The 24,554-nt window shown below is 50.1% G+C and overlaps 9 protein-coding genes across 9 annotated transcripts; 5 read left to right on the top strand and 4 right to left on the bottom strand.

Annotated features, from left to right (window-relative positions):
* The first annotated feature begins 834 nt into the window (after positions 1 to 834).
* On the top strand, positions 835 to 1,409 carry BO83DRAFT_155245 (uncharacterized protein). The gene is made up of 2 exons (XM_025526268.1): positions 835 to 1,131; positions 1,196 to 1,409. Exons 1-2 carry the CDS (start codon positions 991 to 993, stop codon positions 1,286 to 1,288), a joined length of 234 nt encoding a protein of 77 aa, XP_025383295.1. The 5' UTR covers positions 835 to 990; the 3' UTR covers positions 1,289 to 1,409.
* A 410-nt stretch (positions 1,410 to 1,819) lies between these two features.
* On the bottom strand, positions 1,820 to 3,059 carry BO83DRAFT_402998 (putative C2H2 finger domain protein; the record flags this gene model as incomplete). Its single annotated transcript, XM_025533584.1, has 3 exons — positions 1,820 to 2,060; positions 2,118 to 2,737; positions 2,811 to 3,059. The coding sequence occupies 3 exons, from the start codon at positions 3,057 to 3,059 to the stop codon at positions 1,820 to 1,822; spliced, it is 1,110 nt and encodes a 369-aa protein (XP_025383294.1).
* A 343-nt stretch (positions 3,060 to 3,402) lies between these two features.
* On the bottom strand, positions 3,403 to 4,182 carry cyn1 (putative cyanate hydratase). Its single transcript, XM_025528822.1, has 3 exons — positions 4,068 to 4,182; positions 3,557 to 3,996; positions 3,403 to 3,500 (listed from the first exon to the last, which is right to left on the bottom strand). Exons 1-3 carry the CDS (start codon positions 4,086 to 4,088, stop codon positions 3,479 to 3,481), a joined length of 483 nt encoding a protein of 160 aa, XP_025383293.1. The 5' UTR covers positions 4,089 to 4,182; the 3' UTR covers positions 3,403 to 3,478.
* A 644-nt stretch (positions 4,183 to 4,826) lies between these two features.
* Positions 4,827 to 6,953, bottom strand: BO83DRAFT_347555 (fungal specific transcription factor domain-containing protein; the record flags this gene model as incomplete). Its single annotated transcript, XM_025528821.1, has 6 exons — positions 4,827 to 5,519; positions 5,612 to 5,877; positions 5,930 to 6,133; positions 6,202 to 6,645; positions 6,704 to 6,775; positions 6,853 to 6,953. The coding sequence occupies 6 exons, from the start codon at positions 6,951 to 6,953 to the stop codon at positions 4,888 to 4,890; spliced, it is 1,719 nt and encodes a 572-aa protein (XP_025383292.1). The 3' UTR covers positions 4,827 to 4,887.
* Positions 6,954 to 7,276: 323 nt separating this feature from the next.
* On the top strand, positions 7,277 to 8,533 carry BO83DRAFT_370480 (RTA1 domain-containing protein). The gene is made up of 3 exons (XM_025529901.1): positions 7,277 to 7,666; positions 7,733 to 8,121; positions 8,181 to 8,533. Exons 1-3 carry the CDS (start codon positions 7,407 to 7,409, stop codon positions 8,378 to 8,380), a joined length of 849 nt encoding a protein of 282 aa, XP_025383291.1. The 5' UTR covers positions 7,277 to 7,406; the 3' UTR covers positions 8,381 to 8,533.
* A 352-nt stretch (positions 8,534 to 8,885) lies between these two features.
* On the top strand, positions 8,886 to 11,157 carry BO83DRAFT_347549 (uncharacterized protein; the record flags this gene model as incomplete). Its single annotated transcript, XM_025528820.1, has 2 exons — positions 8,886 to 9,076; positions 9,126 to 11,157. Exons 1-2 carry the CDS (start codon positions 8,895 to 8,897, stop codon positions 11,155 to 11,157), a joined length of 2,214 nt encoding a protein of 737 aa, XP_025383290.1. The 5' UTR covers positions 8,886 to 8,894.
* Positions 11,158 to 11,612: 455 nt separating this feature from the next.
* On the top strand, positions 11,613 to 14,143 carry BO83DRAFT_441251 (phenol monooxygenase). The gene is made up of 5 exons (XM_025536322.1): positions 11,613 to 11,859; positions 11,928 to 12,897; positions 12,947 to 12,969; positions 13,016 to 13,469; positions 13,526 to 14,143. The coding sequence occupies exons 1-5, from the start codon at positions 11,716 to 11,718 to the stop codon at positions 13,909 to 13,911; spliced, it is 1,977 nt and encodes a 658-aa protein (XP_025383289.1). The 5' UTR covers positions 11,613 to 11,715; the 3' UTR covers positions 13,912 to 14,143.
* A 540-nt stretch (positions 14,144 to 14,683) lies between these two features.
* Positions 14,684 to 19,403, top strand: pld2 (putative phospholipase D (PLD)). Its single transcript, XM_025532233.1, has 5 exons — positions 14,684 to 15,094; positions 15,172 to 15,526; positions 15,583 to 15,726; positions 15,781 to 18,185; positions 18,233 to 19,403. The coding sequence occupies exons 1-5, from the start codon at positions 14,894 to 14,896 to the stop codon at positions 18,914 to 18,916; spliced, it is 3,789 nt and encodes a 1,262-aa protein (XP_025383288.1). The 5' UTR covers positions 14,684 to 14,893; the 3' UTR covers positions 18,917 to 19,403.
* A 1,356-nt stretch (positions 19,404 to 20,759) lies between these two features.
* On the bottom strand, positions 20,760 to 22,877 carry BO83DRAFT_411804 (uncharacterized protein; the record flags this gene model as incomplete). Its single annotated transcript, XM_025534345.1, has 4 exons — positions 20,760 to 21,653; positions 21,698 to 22,208; positions 22,257 to 22,542; positions 22,592 to 22,877. 4 exons carry the CDS (start codon positions 22,875 to 22,877, stop codon positions 20,760 to 20,762), a joined length of 1,977 nt encoding a protein of 658 aa, XP_025383287.1.
* Positions 22,878 to 24,554: the final 1,677 nt, after the last annotated feature.

Below are 24,554 nucleotides of genomic sequence, written 5' to 3'. Positions count from 1 at the left end.
GAATTGAGGAGGAGAAAGCAAAGAAAGCAACGCGGCGTTTTTGACTGACCAAAATTGAGTCGGGCGATGGGAGCGAAAGCAGTATGGTTAGTTGCCGATCCGTGAATTCTAGGTTTGCGGGAGACATGAAAGTTACGGGACTATTGATGTTGGAGGGTATTGAATGATACCGTGGTGATACCTACTTACTTACCTATCAGATGGACATCACAGAGTTCAAAGTAAGCGAGGCAAGTAACTATAGTAACTAAGCATCATACCTGCTTAATCACCGAGAAAGAAAGAAAGAAAGAGAAGACTGACACAGACATCATCCTCCCTCCTCACCTGGATCTCTGCATGAACCGCGCGTCTATTAACACCTCCCAATTATAGACCAGCATCCAAGTTTCATCAACCACAACACAGCCCAGCCAACCCAGCCACGGCAAACCCGGCACAACACACCATCTTCTTCGATAAGACAGCCAAGAAATCATGTGTTTGATCCGGCGAATCCCATGACAAACAACTCGGCCGTGCCAAGAAATTACTAGTCGGCAGGGCTGAGCGGGTTGACGTGGACCATCTCGTGGCTGTGAGTGGCTGAATTCCAACCCAACCTCCCCGCTTTCTCAGCATGAAGCATGCAAAAAAAAAAAAAATTACGGATTCTTTGTGTTTTTGTGTTCCTTCTTCGCTAGCCCCCACCCGTATCATTACACTATTAATACAGTGAAGACGCTTACTTACACCCTGACCCACACGGAATGAATCGCCTGGTTAGTCGTGGACCCCTGATCCAGAGAAATTGTACTGTTACTATGGCGGAATGGACCCGATCATCGTTTTTTTAAAACATAAATAGCGGGTGTTGCTCCTCGCTTTCATTCATTTTACACAACTGTCTACTACCTACTACTACTACTACTACTACTATCTACTTAGATACTTATCTACCTCCATCTCTACTTTACATCTTATCCAACTCTACACTACTCTACAGTCAAAATGGTCTTCAACTGGTTCAAGTCTTCCAAGGAGGAATCCTCCGCTACCCAACAACCCTCCTGGGACGCCAACACCATGACCATGCAGCAGCCTTCTAGCCCCGAGGCTCCTTCTACTGAGCGCGTTGTTACGCAGCAACCTGTACGATATCCCTTTCCCCAACAACTATCAAGTAACATAGATAAAAACTAACGTGTATTTCCAGAACACCCAGGAAGAAATGAAGATGGGTCTGCGTGGTGGTGGTGCCGGTGATGTGTGCTGCGGAGTGTATGTTCATCCTATCCCTTCCTTTTAACCTACTCTGAAGTAACGGCAATGCTGATTTTTGATTGTTGTCTAGTTGCGCCGGTCTTCTCTGCTTCGAGTGCTGTGAGGAGTGCTGCTAAACGCACACCTTCTTCCCTCTCATACATACGTTCGACTACTGTCTCCGTATCTTGATGAACAAAGATCAAAAAGGAAAGAAAAAATAATTGAGGAAACGGACATGTGCTGCCCATCTATGCGACGAGCTATGAATTGCGGATCTGGATGAATGTTGGGTCGACGATTCCATGGATCTGGATGATGGATGGATGATGGATGGTGTTTCAGTTGGTTTTGGATTTGCCCTTGCGAGATCGCTTATACCCGGTGTTTCTATCACATCTACTATTTCTCTATTTTCGCTTGGTTCTAGAAATGAATTGAGTCAATATGATTGCTTACTTGATGGTTGGTCAATGCGCTGTAGATTAAACATGGATTTTGAGCTATTATCAGATGGCAGTCTTGTCGCGCGCTAACTCTGCTTTGCGAATATTTTAAGTCCGATTTTTGCGAATGATTAGTCCATCAAACTACCCTGCTCTTTCTCATATGTCACCTGCTTCGGACCCATCGTGCCAGGCCCGTACTCCACGCTACCATCCGCGAACAGACCAACTGACCTGACCAGTCCCCCGCTGATGTCGTTGATGACTTGGCTGAACTGAAGCCCCCGGTTCACCTTGCATCGAGTACTGGCCGACTCGCAGTGAGCCACCAGGGCAGCCGCCGTTCGGAAGATGCGAAGGCATCCAGGGCACCTAATAAGTCGTGAGTTAGACCATAGTCAACCGTCATCCAAGCATGCGGCAGCTTACTGAATGCCTCTGTTCTGGTTGGTTTTCGTTACGACATGCTCCTCAAAGTCTCTCATGCTGGAAAATTCAGCCTTACAGGGGCAGATAAACTTTCCGTTGAAGGAACTGAAGTATACGGTAGGGTCCCAGTTCCGGTCCAGCGCCCGAAGATTGTGTCCTGCGTCAAGGTGGTCAATGCCGAAGGAATTGCTTGGGCCTGGGCTTGGGCTCGATGGCCTCGCGATCTCTCCGGCCGATGCTGATTGTTCTCTCGTCTCGCTCAATAAAGACGGAGAAGCCATTGACGACTTGCTCTTCGGTTCCGGGACGTCGTCGAGTGATAGACCGCTCACCCCGCCCACAACAGATTGAGTGGCATCGTCCTCAGGGTCCATCTCCAAAAGGTCCTGGTCAATATGGACTCCGCCGTTGTCATCTTGGCAATCGGGTTCAGCGCTATCACCGTCATTACCTGACTTAAGTGCCTCTCGAAAGAGGAGCCTCCTTGACTGTTCCTGTAGGAGCCTAGACAAGGGGATGTTTAGACAATCGCCGCTCTCGACGTGATTTACCATGGCACCTGCCATTCTGAACTTCTGCCCGCAGCCGTAACAGGTCAGAGTCTGCGGAGTTCGGTGTTGCTGTATAGACATCAAAAGAATCAGCTCGGAATGATGTGACGGGTCAACAAATGCCAATATGAAGGATACCCACCTGACGGGTATGAAGGTCTCTACCACCCTCGCTGCGAAAATCGATCCCACAAACTACACACACGATATGCTTGTCACTCTTGATTTTGTGGAGCAGGAGATACTCATCATCCTGGAAATCCTCGTCGCAACGGCTGCAATAGTCGTGTTCGTTCACCTTGTGCCTCTTCATCTCCCGTGCCGATGCAAAGACACCGCTGCACTCCTTGTAGGTGCAGGGCACCCTGGTGGAAAATGCTTGACTGGACATCTTGAACTCGTCAAGTAACTTGTCAAGTAGAAGTGGATGGAGTGTCTAAACGATAGAAGGTGGGTAGTTGCAGGGAGGTTAGAAGAGTGTGCTGGTCAAAGTCTGCGAAATTCACTGAAATGGCGATGAATGAGAGTCACCCTAGACGACACCTGCCTAAATAGGAAGGCATGCACTTGAAGCGAGACGGAGTGAAACCTGCTGGGAAACGTTTCATATTCCAATATTTACGGGAGGTTTCACATATCGCATGGAATGAGGTGGCATTTAAGTAGGAATAAACTAAACAAATTCATTACTTTTCTCACTTTCTACCTACAGCCAGTCTATACGGACCCACCAGCCACATACTAAAGACAATTTAGAGAAGAAAATCATTAGCCATTCATTTTACAAAACACTATATATGCATTCATCATCTAGAACCGCGAGAAGGGCAGCCTAACAAAGTCAGTATCTCACAGCGAAGCGACCATCAATCATTCAAAACAACTTACCACTTTCCACGCAGAGTAATCACCGCCCAGTTATTTCCGTCCGCATCCGTCTCCTTCTCCACCTTAGTCGAGAAAGAGATGGCGCTCATGATACCATCACCGAACTTCTCATTCAGCACCGCCTTGTATGCGTACCCGTAGTTCTGCACAATCTCATACAATCGGTAAATCAAGGGCTCCTTGGGGGGCATCTCCACGGTGCGACCACGGTCGGGAAAACCACTAAGCCTTTCCTCCAGAACATCGTGAGGGATGGTGAGGAGCGATGCGAGTTTCTCGATGTCTTCGGGGGAAGCCTTGGCCTGACCATAGAAGATAGCAGCGGTAGCCACTTCATTGCGGCCAATGTGTTGGGCAATCTGCTCGAAGCTCAGCTTCTTGGCGGCTTTGGCCTTGAAGAGGGTCTCCGACGCGGACGGGAGGTTAGGATGCTGGGCAGTCTGTTATTCGAGGGTGATGAGCTCATGCTTTCTTCCTATTCTCGGCATCATGTATTGGAGGGAGGGCTTACGTCAAGAGTGGCGAGAGACATTGTGTCGGTAGGATTTTTGAGGCAGAAACGGCGATGGAAAGACTCAAGGAGAGGAAATTGAAGCAGGGCAAGACGGGATTATAAAAGCTAGCTGCCAAGGTCAAGTAGGATGGAGATGGAGGGGTGTCATTCTTAAATAATCGGCGGTGATCCGCTTTTCTCCAACTGTCGTGCGGGGTACTTGCCGTCTCGTTGCAACGGTGGGGAGCTCATGCTGTGAGGGGGAACAACAACAATGCCATTGTTTCCGTATAGATGTTTGTGTCTTCTTTGAGCCTTTCAAGTGAAGTTTCACGGCTATAGACTCACTAGTAGGTGGCAACATTGCCAGCACCGTCAATAAAGCTATGGTAGCCATCGCTGTCCTCCTGCAGCCGTGAAAACGTCACTTGCATCTCAGATAAGATACTGCGGGGTTCCGCCGAGGTCGGATCAACACCCAACCGCCTGGCAAATAAAGGCCTATCAAGCACTTTACTTCTTCGAAATACTAACAAAAACAACAGTGTCGACTTTGTCGAAGCATGGGTCTTGCTCGTTGGCAGAAGCTGGTCTAATATTTTTTTCTCAGATATTCTTTTTCGGACTGGATTTATTTTCTTTCTTGTTAATGATCTATTTCTGCCTTGTTGATATCCTTCTGTTCCGTGCTGGCATGAAGCTCTGTGAGCGGTCTTGTCTTATTATGAGAATTACTGACAACAAACTTATATTTGATTATATCTCAAAACATTCTGTCTGAATTCTAATAAGTAGTCCTAATTTCACACGTGCTCTTTCCTCCGCCTTTTATCTGATATCAGATATGCCCAATACCAAGCAACGGTCCAAACCAACCCTCCATCAACTCCTCCATTGTAATGTCGAAATCCAACCCAAACAAATTAGGATCAGCCTGAACCCCCTGATCCATATTCTGATCCTGCACCGCAAACTGCAAAGACTCATTCTCAACACTCTTCGCCGCCTCCAACTGAGCAACCTGATACGCCTTATCAAACCACACCGCAGCAGCCAGAGTCCACTTATGATAATGCGAAAATACCCCATCCTTACACGTCTTCGCAATTAAATCGAGACGAGCCACAAAGAACTGAAGCATCTTCGGCATATCAAGCGCGTCACGAAGCTCTTGTACCTGTGCATTAAGGCGGAGTGAAGGGTGCAAAGCTGCCAGAACTAGTTTGCATGCGGCGACAACCAAAAAGCCCGATGATAGCCAGATCACGATGCTGTAGTTCCTTTCTATTACTGGTGGTAGTTTGAGGTAGTAGTCGAGGAATCTCTTGGAGGCTGCTAGTCCGTGGCAGAGGGTGTCGCTTCGGGAGACTAGGAGAAAGCTGTCGGATGGTGTGGATGCTGCTTTGGTGTCTATGAGACTGATTTGACATATTTGGAGTTCTAGGGTGTGGTATTGTGTTGCGATGAATGCTGTGCAGATGGAGTTTCTTAGCATCGTCAGGATGTACATCGCTCAAGTGCATGTCTAAAGGGGGAGGGACTCAGGATACTGAAATACCTACGGTCACAGGTTGGATCAACAGGTAATTGGTTCTTATACTGTTCAACTTCTGCTCGAAATGCTCGAATATGTTGCTCCATGTCCGGATGGCGTTCAATACTAGTCATAGTAAGAGCATCTAACCTCTGCAGCATATGCTGTAACTGGACGTAATATATTATATACCGATCAGTAGGATATTCGGCCACCTGAGACAATTCTTCAGCTATTGACTCTATATACGGTGTCCAGGGCGTTGTGCAAGTCCTTTGTCTGATAATAGCGTCACTGATGAAAAGTGTAAGTATGAGTCTCGTTTCCCTTGAAGATCTTCACTTACGTGGAGTTGAGTAGGAATATTCCTATCAAGGCCCGACCTTCATCGGCGACTGTCCCTTTTCTTGTTTTATCGCATTCGTCACCCACCTCAAGCCGTGTGGCGACTCTGTACTTCGGATGTCGATCGAGTCGTTCGTTGATTACTACGCCAACGGCAAGCTGCATGTAATACGGCAATCGACATAGTTGATGCCTCTGACGTGTTCTATTTGACAATTAGTATGTGCTTCCTTGGTGGCGAAGTCAAGAGCAAAATCGTAAGGCCATACATACCCAGCTAAGATGATCAATAGTCCCTGCAGAATCTCGAAAGAAGGCGGGTGGCTATCATGCTCTGAGCAAAGGACCTCAATTGATACATAGGTTTGCAAAACTTCTTCTAGTGACTTTTGCAACGAGTCGTCGTGGAATGAACAAAAGACCAGAATACAGAGAAGTACGAATGGCTTCTCGGCTCTTAGGTCGTCGACCGTAGTGCTTGCGGGCACCATGACAAATGGGAAGAACAGCATGGCTTCACGGTACTGATCTAAAAGCTGAGTTGCGGATTCATGGCTGATCAGGCCATTTTTGATTACATCGATAGTATCGGCGTGTGGGTAGGTACTGCTAACTTCACTATTCGGGGTGTGATAATGATGCTCTGGACGTCGTGGGGTGACGAGGTTGATCTGGCCCATTATTTGATCAATTTTGTCTTCAAGCACTTCTATGCGTCTGTTTCTTTAGCTAATTAGTTAATCCATTTGCAACTTATTGTTTCTATGAGCGTTACCTTCTGCGCTTCTTTGGAGCAGATCGCTGCCGTGCCAGTCGGAAGTAACATTCTTTCTTCAAGCGATAGCAGCTGTTATAGCGAATTGCATACCACGTTAGATACTGTATACATGTTGTTCTCATCAGAAGGATAAGTAGTTTACTGACCGATCGCATATCGTAGCATCTGGCGCATGCGTACATCGTATCTTGGCCCGGACGCAGTTCTCACAGGTCTTGACTCTCTCTGTTTCAGTTTCCCCAGCCATACTGAAGAAGATAGGGCTTAGTAATTATATGATCTAACTGATCTTGTAGAAGCGGACACGGAATGGAGGTCAAACACGGACGGTAGTACACTTAAGAAGGGTCAATCCGTCGGACACGGACACCATATCTGTGCGGCTTATCCGGCGGGCCAAAATTGACAGTCCGACTCCGTGTCTGCTAAGCCAATCATGTCAATCATGGAGCCTAATTTGGGGCTGCCAAGATCTCAAGGCAAAGGTTTCTCATGTTGATAAGCCCTCAGCGTGCGTAATCTTGGGCCAAACAGAGAAAAATGAGGATTTTGCATAGCCCTGTCCGCTAAAATAGATCAGGCATTCGGGTTTCTGGAGAGATATTAGCCATATAAGATGGAGACTAGCCTCAAACATGTGAATTGGAAGTATACAGATTGATATCAATATCACGATCAATTTCGATATTCTTAATACATTATGTCTTCAACTGACAATTGTACCTTGTCAACATGTCCGCTCAGCATGGCATATATCGATTACCTGCCTAATCTTCCCGCAAATGTGTTTTTCGTGGCCTTTTTCGCCCTCATAACGGTCCTTCAGTTTGATTTGGGAGTATGGTATCGAACATGGACTTATATGATTGCCATGCTGCCGGGTCTTATTCTCGAGGTTCTGGGATACGTGGGGCGAATCATGCTACATGATAATCCTTTTGATTTTAACAATTTCCTTCTGTGAGTGGCTTCATATGTTTTATGCCTCAATCTTGAGCCTCAACTAATCAACATTTGAATCTGAAGGTACCTTATTTGTTTGACTCTTGGACCCGCATTCTTCAGTGCCGCCATCTACATCTGCCTGGGGAAAATAGTTGTCATCTACGGAGAGGGCATTTCTCGATTCCGACCCCGAACATACACAAGGCTTTTCGTCTCCTGTGACCTGCTATCCTTGATTCTCCAAGCAGTCGGTGGTGCCCTCGCTTCCTCCGCTGGTGACGGCGACACGAGCGAAAGTGATACTGGTGTCAACATCATGATTGCGGGATTGGCTTTCCAGGTCTTCTCCTTGCTCGTGTTCATGGTCCTTGCTAGCGAATTCGCTTTCCGGATCCGCAAAAGCCCCAAGTCAGAGAATGATGACTTTACTAGCCTTCGCAAGAGCCCGAAGTGGAAGATGTTTCTTTACTGTATGTTGACCTTTGTCTGATTCAATTATACGTATGCTAATTACATGTGCATCTACCAGGTCTCGCTCTTGCCACTATTACCATCTTTATTCGATCGGTCTTCCGTGTTGCGGAGTTGCAGGGTGGATTTTCCAGTGCCCTGGCCAATGATGAAACCGACTTGATGGTGTTGGAAAGTACCATGATCTCGATTGCGTGCATTTGTTTAACGGTGGCTCATCCGGCTATTATTGTCGGTCGCACTTGGAATTCTCTTTGAGGGATCTTGATTATTTTAACACATTGAGCTTTAGATCTAGACTCCTTCTAAGACGTGGAATGAAAGACCATAAACTTACGAACTTAAATAATGCTGCCTTTGGAGAAACTACAGAGGATAAGCCCAACTATTGTGGGCTTTGAAAAGAGAAGCCTTCACACTCTTATTCCCATGCACACTGCTAATATATCTGTGATATTTTTCTCATTTCACACAATAGAATATAGCATCAGTCTCGAAAAACCCCGCAGCAAACTGATATCAGTATCAGCAACTACTCAATTGGTAGCATCTAAGTTAATAACTACGTCCCAATCATCTTTAGATATGAACCAAGCTTACTATCAGCTGGCTGTCAATCAATTGGACTGAAGCCTGAATTCACGTATCACGTGCCCAGTATGAATGTGGGGTTTATTCTTCCTCCGCAACTCCGCAACTCCGCAACTCCGCTCCTTCTACTCCGGACAACCGTTGAGAACCATCCCTCGTGTCTGAGTATGCTCGAGGCACCATGGAGAGTCGACCTGCAATGAAGCGTGCCTCGGACTTAGAGGCAGATCCACCACGTACGCGTCCTTGTCCTGCCTGCAACAAGACCTTTTCAAAAGCCGAACATCTCACCCGGCATCTCCGCAGCCACACTAAAGAGAGGCCGTATGTGTGTACTACCTGCGGGAAGGTGTACTCCAGAAGGTATGAACACTGAACCTAAGCTACTGCCATGTGCACTGACAATTGCTAGCGATGTGCTGCGGAGACATCTCAAAAGCCACGAGAAGCACTCTCAAAATGCTTCACCGCAGCCCCGAGCTTCGATTTCAGGGACCCCATCCCGATCAGTGGCGGAAGAGTCGACGATAATCTCTACCCCATCTCATGCGGCACCAAGGATACATGAGCTACTCAATGATGCTTCGTTGATAGTACCAGCCGTATCTGACCAACTAATCAGCAGTACCGAACCATTACAACCCCAATCAGCGACAGGAATGAATTTGCATGACTCCGTACTACAGACAGATACCGATTCTTGGTTCCTTGGCGCAGACTTTGATGTAAATGCCTTGGACTTTTCCATATCATCGGCGATATCGGAATGGGCGCAACTGCCTTCCACACCACATATGTTAGGCTCTGTTGGCTTAGCAGGAGAGCAGCTGCATTCCGCACCAACGTCCTACACAAAGGGGAACGGCGATGAGTCGCAACCAGCGGACATTGTAAGGAAGAGATGGTTTACTTGCTTATCTCCACCAGAGGTAAACCAATTCGTCTACAGAGGACCTAATCGCCCCGGTGACTCGTTCCCTCAAGGGAGGATCGATGCCGATGACAACTATAGAGCTGGTCTCTCCCAGAGGTTGAAGCCTCGCATGCATGATGAAGCACTGCCATCCGCAGAGCAACTTAATCTCTTTGCGAAGCTCTTCTTTAGTCGATTCCACTCCCTGTTTCCGGTTATACATGCACCCACCTTTCGTCCGACTGCGGAAAATTCGTTGCTATTCTTATCAATCTGCTCAATAGGCAGCTTCTTTGTGGGGTCATCCCATGCAGTGGCACAAGGCCTGAGGATATTTGAACGACTGAATAAAGCGATTCTGGCCTCCTGGGAGTCCATTCTTGCTCATAGTCGACCGGATGCCTTGTCGATGGTCCAAGCGGCCATTCTGGGCCAGACTTATGGAATATTGTCCGGAAGGCCCAAGGACTTGGTCCTTGCGGATGTCCTTCATGGTACTGTAATGGGATGGACACGTGAGTCCAATAAATACGCTACTCTTGGCCATGGACAGTTCCTCGATTCCTGTTCGACCGAACAAGAGTTGATCGAGCAGTGGCACCGATGGGCCGAGGCGGAACAGAGAAGACGGGTCGAAATCGCCTTGAACATACACGATGCGGAGCTTGCCAGCCTGATGCATCATGAGCCGGTTCGCAAGCATAGATTCACACAATATCCGCTGTTAGCCTCTGAATCAATGTTCATGGCTCCGACAGCCGCCCGATGGGCCAACATATATAAAGAGTCACCATCATTTACTAAATTAAGCCCCACTCCCGACCATCACTTTCACTTCGCCGGGAATGATTCGAGGTTCGCTGTCTACAGTGTGCTGGAGAGTATTAATGCCCATGTCATTGAGGCTCGCCTCTCAGGGACCTTGAATAGAGGCACATCTCAGGATCTATCTAGCCTACTGATGCATTGGTGGAGAAAATATAGCTCACAATACATTAAAGATGAGGAAGAGGACCCTTTCAGTCTTCCTGTGTTGTGGCACTCGATTTACATGTCTCTGTACAGCGACATGGACATGCTTGAACGAGCAGTTGGTCGTAATGGGCATGCAGCAGCCACTAAATCTCACCACGTGGTCCAAGGGTGGGCAGGCTCCCTGGATGCCAGTAAGTGCCTGGTTCATGCGCTGTTGATACAGCGTTACCTCGAGAGGATGCGAATTTCCTCTGAACCCGCAATACATGTGCCCGGGGCTCTCTTTTCGGCTGCTCTCGCATGGCTCTGCTTCACGAGAATTGGCCAACAGCAATCCATCAACCTGAAAGCTTTCGATGCCCCAGAAATCCGGCTCCTGGGCAGTGAGACCGCGTTGCAAGAGGCCCAAGGGCAGGCATTCGGAGACTCTGCATTTGCAGATGTAAATCACCTACATCGACTGATTGATCTTCTGCACCGCTTTGGGCGCTGGACGATCTCGAAAACATTTGCCACTGTGCTATGCACGGCTCTGGAAGAAGTTAGAGAAGAATGACGTTCTTTGATTACCGATCCTATAGGAATACATTTATGCACAACCAATGGAGACAGCAAGTATCAATAGAGATATGGCGGCAAAGAAAGCAAATCTGGTTCATGCCGAGGTCATTAGTGCAGGCTCCCCGCCGAAATGTGGGATGTGTTGCGGGGTGGCGGGGTGACCCCGTGGATCGACACACCGAAGGGGCTTGCAGACTGCTGACACAAGGATTATGAGAGCACTTACGAGATGGCCTACATATTCATCCCATCCGGTTCGACGCATTACACAAAGGTTCCACCAATGGTACTATTGGTTATAACATAACCGGCACGATCGCTGAAAACCCCATACGTGCGTAATAATGCAGGTGGACCTGGCACACTCGGGTCGCCCATCGCTCGCTGTGTGCCTTCTTCCCACCTGTGGGGTATTGATGTGTGTGGGGTTTCTCCAGACGATGCCGCATTCAACAACCGAGTGTATATTCTCCCATGAGATATGGTATAAAGATCTACAAGCCCGCCGTAGATAATGTTTCAAAGGGATTGATTCAACCAAGCACACATCGAAATGCCGGTATTTACAGAATTCGCATCCAAGTCGCGGGACCTGCGTGTCCTTCCTTCCTTTGCTCTTCCATTACCTCGACTTACTCCGCCGTTCGAACCTACCGTAAGCGATGAAGTCGCACGATACGAGGTTGTCATCGTTGGGGTAAGTCCCATCAGACAATGGATGTTGCCACTCAACATACATGAGCGAGAGTTGATAACAACATGCAGGCTGGACCCTCGGGGTTGATGCTGGAACTTCTGCTGGCCAGATACGGATTGAGTGACGAATCTCTCCTTTGTATTGATTCGAAGCCAAGCACGTTGAAATCAGGACAGGCAGATGGCGTTCAACCTCGGACATTGGAAGTATTCAAAACCTTAGGGATTTCCGACGAGATTGAGAACGAAGCATGTCAAATGTGGCAGTTTGCCTTTTGGAATACCTCATCAGACCCATCCAGAATCATTGAGCGGAAATCCGTGGTCCCCGAAGTGATACCCCCCGCTCGGTTTCGCTACGAAGCTACTATACATCAGGGACGCATTGAACGGATCATGGAGACAGACCTCCTGCGGTACTCCAAAAGAGGCGTGCAAAGGGACACCAAATTGATCCATGTCCAACTGAATGAAGATGACAAGGAGTTCCCTGTCCTGGCGGAGATTGAAACACGCGGGGTAAGAAGACTGATCCGCACAAAACACCTCGTTGGAGCAGACGGAGCACACTCGATGGTCCGTCAGTGTGTGGGACTAAAGCTGGAGGGTCAATCGCTCGACCATATCTGGGGCGTTATAGACTTGGTAGTGGATACGAATTTTCCTGACATTCGCCGGCGATGTGCTATCCATTCCCCAGCTGGCTCGGTGATGGTCATACCACGAGAACGAATCGTGACGGGTGAGTATCTTACGCGACTTTATGTCCAGGTACCTGGAATGGCAAACCCCGATGGAGATATAGTGGGAGCGGCTACCCCAGTTTCCGAATTCGATGATGCTAGGGTACGCAGGCAGAAGGTGACGAAGGAGGGAATCTTGAAGCAAGCAGCAGACGCATTCAAGCCATATTACCTGAGGCCGAAAAGCGAGGAATCAATCGACTGGTGGGCGGCGTATCAGATTGGGCAGCGCGTCTCACCGGAATTCATTGTCAAAGACTCTACTGGAGTGCCTAGAGTATTCATTGTGGGAGATGGTATGTGCACTCTTTACTGAGGACTAGAACCACTTGCTGATGATCATAGCTTGCCATACTCATAGTCCAAAGGTACTATGTACGAACTATTCGTGAGACGCAGCTAATTGTTGTCTAGGCCGGCCAAGGGATGAATGTGTCCATGATGGACTCGTATAACCTGGCCTGGAAGCTGGTCTACCACGTTCACGGGCTCAGCCCATCGTCTACCGAGCCCGACCAGCCACATCCCCTCCTCGACACTTATCATCTGGAACGGCATGCGAACGCGCAGCAGCTGATTGATTTTGATCGCAAGTTCTCTACCATCTTCTCGGGTCAACTGAACACGGAGGAGTCAGGCATGTCGCACGCGGAATTCGTGGCCACATTCAATACCGGCAACGGCTTCACCAGCGGCTGCGGGGTGGAATACGGAGAGAGTATGATCGTTGACCGAACGACATCGGAAGGACAGGATAGCCCTATCCGGGGCGACGACTACTTATCCGGGATACTGCGACCGGGCAGACGATTGCTGAACGTGAAACTAAGGCGTCATGCGGATGGATGGCACCGGGATATTCAGGACGGTTGGTATCATCATCCCTCCACCCCTTGCATATGCTAACCATGGCCACACGTTTAGACCTGGCATCCACAGGCCGGTTCCGCGTTCTCACGCTCACGTCTAATGATCTTCTGAACGCCCAAAGCGTGTCTGCTCGATCATTGCAGGATGTGTCTGCATTGCTGGATACTTTCCCAGCAGGGGTCATCGAGCAGATTGTGGTGCACCCACAGTTCCCGAGAGAGTTTGAATGGGACAGCCTTCCGGGTTGCGTGAAAGAACATGCGGAGATGCGCTTCTACAATGGAAGCGAGCTGGAGGATGCATATGAAATCTACGGGGTGGACCCTCATCAGGGAGCCATGTTGGTTGTCCGGCCCGACGGGTATGTTGGGATAGTTGTAGCGCTCGGGGAGGTGGATCGCGTGGGAGAGTACCTGCGTCGCTGCATCAGAACGAGGTAGAGTTGGTTGGTTACCACCATGTACATATTTTACCAGTCCAATGATAGTATAGTTCGTCGAGTTGAAGTGGTCACGGCCCCTCGCCAGTTCAGCCCTGTTTTCCGAGAAGCTCCGGGGAAACTATGATTGTCGGAATGCATGCATGGCTGATGATGGATGGGCAGCCGAGAGATCCGCCTGAGCCACAACATTCCGAGCGGGGTGAGCATCACGTGTCTCTTCTTTGTTGGATTCGTGCCTCCTCCCAAATGTCTACTATAATGTTATTAAGTTAGAACATCCTACTTACTCAGGAGGTATTAGCCTGGGCTTGACCGCCACAAAGTGAAACCCCTACTCCATCACACTAGTTGGACTTAATTGAAGACACTTGGCAGGATTGCACAGCCACATCAACGGCACATTCGAGTCAAATGGTTCCCCACTTCTAAGCCGGCCAGCCTGCATCCCCGAATCAAACTAGACTGACTTGACTAGTTTAGCTTATGAGTTGGGATCGAGATCTTCGTGGCATTGCCATGGAGGGGTTGCCCTATGTCTAGTGACCCCCGGGCAAAAGCAACAACCAGGGAAGTCAGTCATTGGATTCTCCGGTCGGGATTATTCATAAAAATAATAATTGCAGCCTAAATGTGGATTCCCTGGAGCACACAGCTGGAGTGAGAAATGGATGACTGACTGACTGACTTGAGACTTGTTGGAGGGGCGGGGCTCGTCGTCAGTCCCGTCAGCCGCGCCCTCCATCATCCATCTTTCTCTTCTGTCTGTCGGTCTCCACTGGGCTGATCCCCTCCTCTTCCCTCTTCCCTCTCTTCTCCCCTCCCCACCATTGCTACTACTAATAGCTCCTGTTTCGCCCCTGGGTGGTTTGCTAGTCTCCCACCTCCAAAGTAATCCTCTGCGAGGATTTTCATGTCATAGTACCTCTATCTTATAACCTCCTCTTTTTTCTCACCATTTTGTTTTTCTGTCCCACTGTATCATGACCCGCCCTGAAGACGACCTGGCCTATGGCCAGTACTACCAGGACTCGGCCCGGGGAGCCTCTTCCGGAGACTCTTCCAGGGGTCTGAGTGACACTTTCAAGAAGCTCAAGCAGACCTACAAGTCTCACCAGTCGCAACAGGGCTCTTCCCAGCAGACTCAGCAGTCGCAGCAATCCCAGTCTGCCAGCTATTACAATGTATGTGAAAGTTGTTGCCTGTACCTGGTCACTTTGCCCCGATCCCCGGTACTAACCGCCCCGTTCCTCTTACGCAGACTTCGAACCAGACCTACCAGTCCCAAGGTCCCTCGCCGTCCCAGCCACACCCTCCCCCTCAGCAACAACAACTACCCCATCCGTCGAAACCCCAGAAGCAGGACAAATTCTCCGGCTTGTTTGGCAAGCTCGAGGAATTGGGCAATGAGGTGGCACAGAAACTGGGTACCGCGCTCGACCCCCAGGCTTATGCCGAGTATGGCGCACCAAAGCCGCAGACGGAGAACCGCTTCGGGAGCTTTGCATCCCCGCGTCAGGGTAACGAGGTTAAGTGGCACGTGGATGGTTGTGCCTACTTCTATGCGGTGTCCAAGGCATTGGAGAGTGCCAAGGAGTATATCTGGATTCTGGACTGTAGGTATCCCAGGGACCGCTGTGTTGGAGGGTATGAGGCTAACAAGGCATTTCAGGGTGGCTTTCTCCGGAACTTTACCTAAGACGTCCCCCAGCGAAGCACGAACAGTACCGGCTGGATCGGATGCTGTTGGCTGCAGCACAGCGCGGTGTCCGGGTGAACATCATCGTGTACAAGGAAGTGACCCAGGCACTGACCCGTATGTTTCCTTCGTCCTTTTCTTGCATGAACTGGCAGCTGATTTGACTTGCAGTTTCCTCCCATCACACCAAGCACCATCTGGAAGATCTCCACGAAAACATTGCCGTATTCCGTCACCCCGATCATCTTCCCGACCGCCAGGAACTCGAAGCGTCCATCCACACGTCTCTCCAGAACCTATCTCTCGATGCCGGCAACCTGGCTAAGATGTCTGAAGATGCCATCAAGGGCCTCTACGGCATGCACGAGGATGTCATTCTGTACTGGGCTCACCACGAAAAGCTTTGCCTCATTGATGGCCGCATTGCCTTCATGGGCGGTCTAGATATGTGCTTTGGCCGCTGGGACACCAATCAGCATGAACTGGCGGACGTGCATGGCCAGGACCTGAACAAGATTGTCTTCCCTGGTCAGGACTACAACAACGCCAGAGTGAGCGACTTCCACGACGTTGCCCACTGGGAGCAGAACCAGCTGGATCGGAAGGACACCTCTCGCATGGGCTGGTCCGACATCTCGGTCAGCTTGCACGGTCCGGTCGTTGAAGATCTGAGGAAGCACTTCGTTCAGCGGTGGAACTTCATCTATGACTCCAAGTACCAGTCGCGCAACAACTCGAGATACGCCAGATTGTCCCTGTACGGCCGGCCCACCTCAGGCCCTCAGCAGCAAGGTCCCCAACAGGGTGGTCAGGCTCAGAAGCCGCCTGCATCCCCTCAGCCTGGCGCCACTGGCCCTCCTGCACCAAGCTGGCAACAGCAGGCTGCGTCTCCCCAGCCGGGGGCGAACCCTGGTCCTCCCGCTCCCAGCTGGCAGCAACAGGCAGCTCCGTCGCAGAGTGCCCAGCCGCCTAGTACTAGCAGCTCTTCTACCCCTAGCTGGCAGCAGCAGCAGACCGGGGTTGCTACGACTCATCCTTCCAGCACTGCTCACCCCGCGACACCAACCTGGCAGCAGCAGCAGCAGCAGCAGACCGGAGTTGCAGCTACTCAGCCTCCCAGCACTGCTAACCCCGCGACACCAACCTGGCAGCAGCAGGCACCGGCACCCCAGGGTGGCTACCCTGTCAGTCACTCCCCCAACCCGAGCAGCCAAGAGAAGCCCAGCTGGCAACAACAGACTGCGCAGCCCAGCAGCTACAACCAACCCCCGGCGCAAAACACCGGTAGCCAGGAGAAACCTAGCTGGCAACAGCAGCCTGCACAGCCTACCGGCTACAGCCAGCCCCAGACGCAAAGCACTGGCAGTCAAGAGAAGCCCAGCTGGCAACAGCAGAGCTCGGAGCCACCCGCGTACTCGGCTCACCCACAGCAGCACTACACGTACAGTGGTGACTCCTTTCCTCCACCCCCTCCTGGTCCCCCGCCAGCCCAAGGTACTGCGCAGACGTCTTATCAGGCGTACAATCCCCAGCAGCAGCAGCAGCAGCCTCCGAGCCATACACCTACCCAAGCCCAGAGTCAAGGCCAGACCCAGTACTACCCGCCTCCTCCGAGCCAGGAGATCCATCACTCGCAGACCCGCGGTATCCACGATGCATCGGGCGGTTATGGCGACTCTGAGAGGGGCTTCAACCCCCGCCGTCTGCGTGAGAACTTCATGGACTACGGCAACGTCCTGCGCGGCGAATTGGCAGGCCAGATTCATCAGTACCAGGATCGTTTCTCCACTCATGGCCGTCAAGCCAGTCAGCCCCGTGGTAACATGACCTGCCAGATTGTGCGCAGCTGCTCGAAGTGGAGTAACGGCACTCCGACCGAACACTCTATTCAGGATGCGTACGCTGCGGTCATTCGCAACAGTCAGCACTTTATCTACATTGAAAACCAGTTCTTCATCACGGCGACTGGCGATGCGCAGAAGCCGGTGGAGAACAAGATTGGTGTTGCCATTGTGGAGCGTATTCTGCGCGCAGCCCGTGCTGGGGAGAAGTTCAAGATCATTGTCGTGATCCCCTCCGTTCCTTGCTTTGCCGGAGACTTGAGCGATGAGTCCACCCTTGGTACTCGCGCGATCATGGAGTTCCAGTACAACTGCATCAACCGTGGAGGTAGCAGCATCATGGAGATGATTGCCAAGGAAGGTTTCAACCCGATGGACTACATCCGGTTCTATAACCTGCGTAACTACGACCGCATCAATGTCAGTGGCCCGCTGATGCAGGCCGAACAGCAGAGCGGCGTCAATTACGAGGATGCCCGCAAGCAGCAGGATGTGGCGACCGGTGGCCCTGGTAGTTATGGTCCCGGTGCTCCTCGGGCAGCTTTCGACACCACTGCGCCTTACCAGCAGTACCAGCAGGCTGCCCAGCAGGTGGGCGGCAAGTCAGGCCAGTGGGATAGTGTGAGTAGCTGCTACATGCTCAATGGTCCGGACATTCGCAATGTCCCCTGGAATGGACCTCCAGAGGCTGAGATTGATGCATTTGTCACCGAGGAGCTCTATGTTCACTCCAAGGTATGTTAGCATTGATATGGTATAAGTGCAGGACTAACAAGATGCAGGTGATGGTCGCCGACGACCGTGTTGCCATTGTCGGATCGGCCAACTTGAATGATCGCTCTCAGCTGGGAACTCACGACTCGGAAATTGCCATCGTCATTGAGGACCACACCCCTGTGCAGTCCCGCATGAACGGCCAGCCCTGGACTGCCAGCCGGTTCGCCGCCTCCCTTCGTCGCCAGCTCTTCCGCAAGCACTTGGGACTGCTGCCACCCCAGGACCCGGAGCGACCGGATGGCAACTTTGAGCCAGTGGGCGTTCCCAACACCACCGACTTTGAGTCACCCGAGAGCCAGGTTGTCGCCGATCCGCTGGCGGATACACTACACAGTATGTGGAATACGCGGGCTCGGACGAACACGGAAGTGTTCCGCAAGGTCTTCCATTCTGTTCCGGATGACACCGTGCGCAACTGGGCCACGTACAAGGAGTTCTACGGATACTACTTCCATAACGCGGACAAGCAGGCGTATGGCGAGGACGAGTCCAGACCTGCTCGCTACAAGTATGGGCACGTGGTCCGCGACGACTTCCCTCCGGGTCCGGAGGGAGTCAGGCAAGTCAAAGAACTGCTCAGCCAGGTCAAGGGCACGTTGGTGGAGATGCCTTTGATGTTCCTGATTGAGGAGGATGTGGCGAAGGAGGGGTTGACGCTGAATGAAATTACGGAGCCAATCTACACTTGATTGCATTTGATTTGACGAGATAAGCGGATTGCCATAGCTTTGTTAGGGATACTAGCCATGAATTTATTCTTTGATTGAAGCAGATGAAGTGTGGTTGATGTTGATATTGTTCTCGAGAACAATACTAAGCGGGTGGTTCTGATTGGGTGCCACCGCCCGTCGATAAAGTATATGCACCGAAAATCCGGGGATTCCCATTGCCGATAATGTTGTCTGCTCCAGCTATTCGTGTGCCCTGCAGTCAAAGATGTCTTACAGCTTTCAAACTGAATATGCACCCACATGACTTTATTTGCCTACACACAATGTACAACACTTCCATCTGCGTTACATCGATTCCCGATGCAGACAGTCTATCTCAGCAGGTACCCGCGACAATCCGGTACCTTTCGTATTCATCCATTCCCGCCCTGGTTCTGATAGAGCTTCTGTCGAACTAGCCTCACCAGGAACAATAGAGCCATAGATAGTATTGACTGGGACGCCCCAATCAAATTTCTCTCCTGCATTGCCCGACAATCGTCTAGACAATCTCCGATCAAATCAGCTACCAGCAATGGTATCTACACCTATCCCTAGAAGGATTGGCCCTGTGACACTGCTGCATGATGATGAATGAATGAATCTACATCCAATGCACCTCAATTCAATCAACCGCACTACCTGAATCATGAGCATGCAGATGAATCCGGATCCGAATGCCTTTTCCACAGCACAGATACTGACACATACCATGAACCAATGTAGACATCAAAGAACCCCCTCCCAAGGGAGAAGCAAGATAGAGTAAGAAAACATCTATATAAATCCCCTCAACCATCCCCCAAATCTCACCTTCTTCTTCTCCTCCTCATCACGAAAAAGAAAACCAGCATTCCAAAAAGAAAACTTTTTGCAACGCAAATCACTATCAATCATCATGTCTCCCTACCAAGTTGCTAAGGACTCTGTCTCTTGCGGTATGCCCCTTCCCCTTCCTATCATCCTAATATCCTTCATAATACACCCCTGGGAGGTGTGTTAGTGAGAGAGAATAACATACTAACGAAGTTATAATACAATATAGCCGGCTCCCCCGGTGGCGGCTGCGTGGTCATGTAAAGATCCACCGCAAAGAACCCACGAGATAAAAACCCGAGTTTTTTCCATTCCATTCCATGCAAAGTCAATACTATCCCAAGACTAAGCCGCCAATCTGCAAATGTCAATCAAAAAACTTTTGAGGGATAGTCAATGCTCGCTCTGACTATCCCCAAGCCTTCAAATCCAACATACCAGAGAAAAAGGACCCGTGACCGCTTATCTCGCTTACCCTATACCATCTACCTACCTCGCAAGTCAATTCGATATCAACAAAAAAAGTAAAAAAAAACAATGGGGGGAAGGTATGCCCGTGAACTGCGTTGTACGTGGCGCTTTGAACCGTTTTTATTCTTTTGCTATGAACGAATATTGAACCTCGATTCCTGTCCTTGGTCTATTATTCCATCTTTCTTTCTTTTCCTCACTCTCCACGCGTCATTGGATATTATGAATCTTGAGAACTGGATGGTCCCTCTTTTTTGGTATTTGGATTTGAATAGTTGGATTGGTGGTGTGGCTTTTGCTTTCAATGGATGGGATTTTCTCGGGAATGGTCATGTTTTTCAACTCTACTTTTTTTGGATGAGTTGAAGTTCAGTTTTCGGGATGGGAATTTTTCGAGGGGATATTATATCTTATATTTATTTTATAGAGTCAATATATTTATAATTGATTCTATAATGCTTTTCTTGGTTATGTACTTCGTAACTGTATATATGTAGTAGGATGTAAATGGGCTATAGAGAAGGGAGGAGAGGAATTACGGAAGCAATCCCTCACGCAGTCCTGTGATGAGCCGCCTCATCATCGGGTTCACTTCTCCCGTCATCTTCTCTACCTGCACCACCTCCTTCTCGATCTTATCTTCTATATCACGGAGAAGGTCCCTTGTCGCGCTCAGTGCTCCGTACTCGCGGAGCAGAAGAACCAAGCAGCTATAGTTCACCGAGTTACCGCAGGGGTCTCGCTTCTCTTCTGCGCAGGAGCAGTTACCACTTTTGGTTGACTCCTTGCTGCCTTCGAAGAGGTATCGGGAGATCTGCGCCCGGCTGTCCGGTTTGGCATTGGCGAGGCGGATAACCGGGTATGAGAGGACGCGTGCATCGGTGGATTTACTCAGTTGGGTGTCTCGGTTGTGGAACGAGAGGTAGTCCTCCTTCACATGGACGAAGCGAGCGAGTAAGGTAGCCAAGGGAGTGAGATCGGGCTTGCAGTGGAAGGGGAGACAGCTCTCAGCCTGGAGGAGTTTGACGAGGAGTGTGTATAGAGAGCCGGTGGTGTCGTCTACGACGGAGAGGTATTCGGCTTCGGATGGGATGCACGCGTTGTACTTCCAGTTCAGTTCTTTGCTGTGTCCGGCGTATAGACGGTTGAAGCCGTTCAAGAGGATGTCTGTGGCGAGGGCAGGGTTGGCCAGGGCGCGTGCCTCCGATACCGACTGGATGAAGGTGTAGTAGGCGCTGTTGGCAGCCTGCATGGTACCGAAGACGGCGTGTGCAGTGGGCTGGTTGTAGCGGTGGGTGTTGTCCGCGGTGATGTCGGTTAGGGTTGTAGTTGCGTTTTGCAAAGAGGTGATGAGAGACGAGATGCACTTGACTGCTGGGGGTGGGGCACGGGCCCATGTGTTTAATGCGGAGGGGGCCATGTTGAGGATCTGGACTGAGGGGATGGGGGCATGGAGCTGATGTAGTTGGTCACGGTGGTGAGGGTTTTGGATTCGCTGCGCTCGTAGGTACCGGGATATATTTGTGGGGGTGATGAGAAGGACATGGTGGAGGCTGGGGTGGTGACTCGTGTCCATTCGGAAGGGGAGCATGAGCAGGCGCTGGATGAGCTGTTGCAGGGGCCAGATGAGGATAAGGCACGCCAGTAGTTGTAACCTGCCATTGCCATTCCGGCTGCTTCGATCCAGCGGCGCAGTCGCATGGACTCGACGGGGTATTTTCCGTAAATGTCTGCTTGGAGAGAGCGGTAGCGGGATTCGAGGTCCATGATTCTGCATTTCAGTCCTTCTTTTCCTTGAAACGGGAGATTTGGCATTCTGCAAAAGTCGGTTTGGTAGGATGCTGTGGTAGTGGTGTTCGCACCCCAGTATTCGTCATTCAGCATGTGGTATTCATCCACTACGGTCTTGATGTCGCGGAGGACGATGCGGTCCATTTCGGTTAGTTTCATGCCTATGGCGAACTCGAGGATGGGCCAGAAGGTTCTGGGTCTGTTAGAAATGGGCTTTGAGGTGTGGGAGTCGGCGACGTACCTAAATGCTGAGCTCTTCCTACATCCGAATGACATTGGTTCTGGCGCGACAGCTTTCCCGAGGAGCTCAAGAATAAGGATACCCTGTTCTCGATCGAACTGAATAGCCTCAGTAGCCACCTCGTAGATCAGTGTCCGCAGCTGAGCCTGTCTGTCGCCAAATTCCTTGTTGCATGCACTAGGGCAAGAGCACGATGAAGCTGAAGCGACAGAGCACCGATCCATGCATCGGGTCAGCATGTTGTAGACTTCTGCCCTGCTCTGGGAGTCCAATTGATCGGAAAATGCTGTCATACATTATTAGTTGTGTGCAATAGGAATGAGGATAGCACTTACCATCACACAAGTGGCCCAATTCAATCAACTTCACAGCCGTTGCCATTCTATCTGGCAATGCCTCCGGGACAACCAATGGAAGCAGGTTTCTTCCGACATTGACAGGCCGGGACGACATACCGCCACAGCGAATAGTATCCCAGATACAAGCGAGCTTTTGCGCGGCAGTGATGGCGATTTCATTGTATTTGCTGATCCGCACCGGTAGGGTTGTGAACGCGCCGGAGTTGCGGACGTCGATCTCGTTGACGGTGGTTGAGTTAATCCAGGTTGTTGAGCACTCCATGATGATTGTTCAAGCGCGTTGTGTTTGAACTAGAATGGTGAAGATGAAGATGAGATGATGAAAGGTGGATGTGCGATATCGTGGGCCTTTATATAGCATTTCAGGGGCGGACCATGGACTGTGGCTCAACTTGCGGGATTCATCATCTCTTGGTCGGTGTATGCACAATTCCGATATATCCACTTACTTCCTGTGGCTGACCTGCAAAAAGGAGCATAATATCGGACGAAGCGCTTTGGGATGGTGCGGTTCTCCGGAGACATATCAGATTTGGCGGTGTTCCTTGCGTGCCATAACCAGTGCTGCATGTGATCTCCCATTGCGGTGGCGATTCTGCTTATCTGCTTGGATACCGGGGAATGAGGCTGCATTGCCTCTGGAAATTTATCGCCAGATTGTAGGAGCACAGTCTGTGCTGCTAGATTAGCTATTGCTTATCCAGAAGAAAATAACGATCCAGGTAGTTGGGGCACTCGCATGATTACGAAACTGCGGCATTACTCGCCCGGGCACTGTCACAAGTCAAATAGATTAAGTATCATGAGACAAATCGCACTTCATGCTCTCAATTTCATAGATAGACTACCTTATGCTTTTCTTCTTCTCTCCCTTTTTTCTTTTTTTGGGGGGTTTCTTTTTGTGGGGGACAGCGGCGAGGTTATCTTCTCCGACACATGAAATGTCATATAAGAACACCTCTATTACTGTAATGGTATCATCGTAAACTACATAAGTATCTGAATGACCCTAACATGCACTATATTAACTTAACATCACCACTAAACTGCCCGGACCTTGATAACAGCCTCAGGGAGGGTTACTCCTTCGCGAGATATTCCGCCGCACCACGCCAAGCCCCCTCAATTGCACTCTTGAAATCGTCGCAACTGATATGGCCAGATGTTGTGACACTTATGACAACCGTGTAGTTAGTCAAGAGGGTAAAAACTTTCTCGTATGTGAGGAAGATCATGAACATACAACACTGAATACGATGTTTCGCGATTGTCTGACGGTTGTAGATGAACAGCATCCCCCACCCAAATCATGGCCACGTCTATAAGCAGCAGCATTAACGATAGTGAGAATGGGGCTTAACCTATATCCCAAGGATTGTATTAGATGATGTATCGCTTGATTTAAAATTAAATTGAACTTATGTGTCTCCCTGGTGACTTAAATCAACAACATCATCAGGATTCTTCGAGAGGTGGAAATCAACCACCTAGACAGGAAGATATAATTCGTTAGTGCGGTCATACTATTTGCGTGTACTGATGGGAGACGAACAAAGCGCGTCTATTCGGAAAAGATAACTACAGTTAGAAGCTAGTGAGTGGGAATGAATAATTCGAGGTCTTGTCCATGTTTGAGGAGGCAGTACGGGCTTCGACTGGGGTTGCCCTAATCCACGCTTCATGAAAGCAGTTGCAGCAAGTGAGGAAACTAGCAGTCCAAGCCCGGAAGGCGAAGATAGCGATCACGTAGCGCGAATTTAGCGTGTCCCACATTTTCTTCATCGTCATGAACTCGATCGACTGTTCCAACCACGAACAGGCAGATCTTAGCTCCGACTCTTCCTACCCCCCATTGCCTGACCAAGCCACGATCCAAGACGCTATGCAAATTGCTCTCTCTGGGCTGCAGCAAGATGCACATCTTACGCACACCTTCCAA

Source organism: Aspergillus eucalypticola (genome assembly GCF_003184535.1).
Source record: "Aspergillus eucalypticola CBS 122712 chromosome Unknown BO83scaffold_35, whole genome shotgun sequence".
NCBI lineage: Eukaryota > Fungi > Ascomycota > Eurotiomycetes > Eurotiales > Aspergillaceae > Aspergillus > Aspergillus eucalypticola.
Note: the sequence above shows the minus strand (reverse complement) of the source record. Positions and strands in the feature narration are given on the sequence as shown.

What these genes read in the sequence shown, in the direction of transcription:
- BO83DRAFT_370480 (XM_025529901.1), top strand. Translation starts at nt 7,407, where the DNA reads ATGTCTTCAACTGACAATTGTACCTTGTCAACATGTCCGCTCAGCATG. An exon ending in GATTTTAACAATTTCCTTCT is followed by an intron (nt 7,667 to 7,732) that starts GTGAGTGGCTTC and finishes TTGAATCTGAAG; the next exon opens with GTACCTTATTTGTTTGACTC. An exon ending in GTGGAAGATGTTTCTTTACT is followed by an intron (nt 8,122 to 8,180) that starts GTATGTTGACCT and finishes TGCATCTACCAG; the next exon opens with GTCTCGCTCTTGCCACTATT.
- pld2 (XM_025532233.1), top strand. Translation starts at nt 14,894, where the DNA reads ATGACCCGCCCTGAAGACGACCTGGCCTATGGCCAGTACTACCAGGAC. An exon ending in AGTCTGCCAGCTATTACAAT is followed by an intron (nt 15,095 to 15,171) that starts GTATGTGAAAGT and finishes CCTCTTACGCAG; the next exon opens with ACTTCGAACCAGACCTACCA. An exon ending in GTATATCTGGATTCTGGACT is followed by an intron (nt 15,527 to 15,582) that starts GTAGGTATCCCA and finishes AAGGCATTTCAG; the next exon opens with GGTGGCTTTCTCCGGAACTT.
- BO83DRAFT_441251 (XM_025536322.1), top strand. Translation starts at nt 11,716, where the DNA reads ATGCCGGTATTTACAGAATTCGCATCCAAGTCGCGGGACCTGCGTGTC. An exon ending in GCCATACTCATAGTCCAAAG is followed by an intron (nt 12,970 to 13,015) that starts GTACTATGTACG and finishes ATTGTTGTCTAG; the next exon opens with GCCGGCCAAGGGATGAATGT. An exon ending in GCACCGGGATATTCAGGACG is followed by an intron (nt 13,470 to 13,525) that starts GTTGGTATCATC and finishes CCACACGTTTAG; the next exon opens with ACCTGGCATCCACAGGCCGG.
- cyn1 (XM_025528822.1), bottom strand. Translation starts at nt 4,088, where the DNA reads ATGTCTCTCGCCACTCTTGAC. An exon ending in TGTCTCTCGCCACTCTTGAC is followed by an intron (nt 3,997 to 4,067) that starts GTAAGCCCTCCC and finishes CTCGAATAACAG; the next exon opens with ACTGCCCAGCATCCTAACCT. An exon ending in ATTACTCTGCGTGGAAAGTG is followed by an intron (nt 3,501 to 3,556) that starts GTAAGTTGTTTT and finishes TGACTTTGTTAG; the next exon opens with GCTGCCCTTCTCGCGGTTCT.
- BO83DRAFT_155245 (XM_025526268.1), top strand. Translation starts at nt 991, where the DNA reads ATGGTCTTCAACTGGTTCAAGTCTTCCAAGGAGGAATCCTCCGCTACC. An exon ending in GCGTTGTTACGCAGCAACCT is followed by an intron (nt 1,132 to 1,195) that starts GTACGATATCCC and finishes GTGTATTTCCAG; the next exon opens with AACACCCAGGAAGAAATGAA.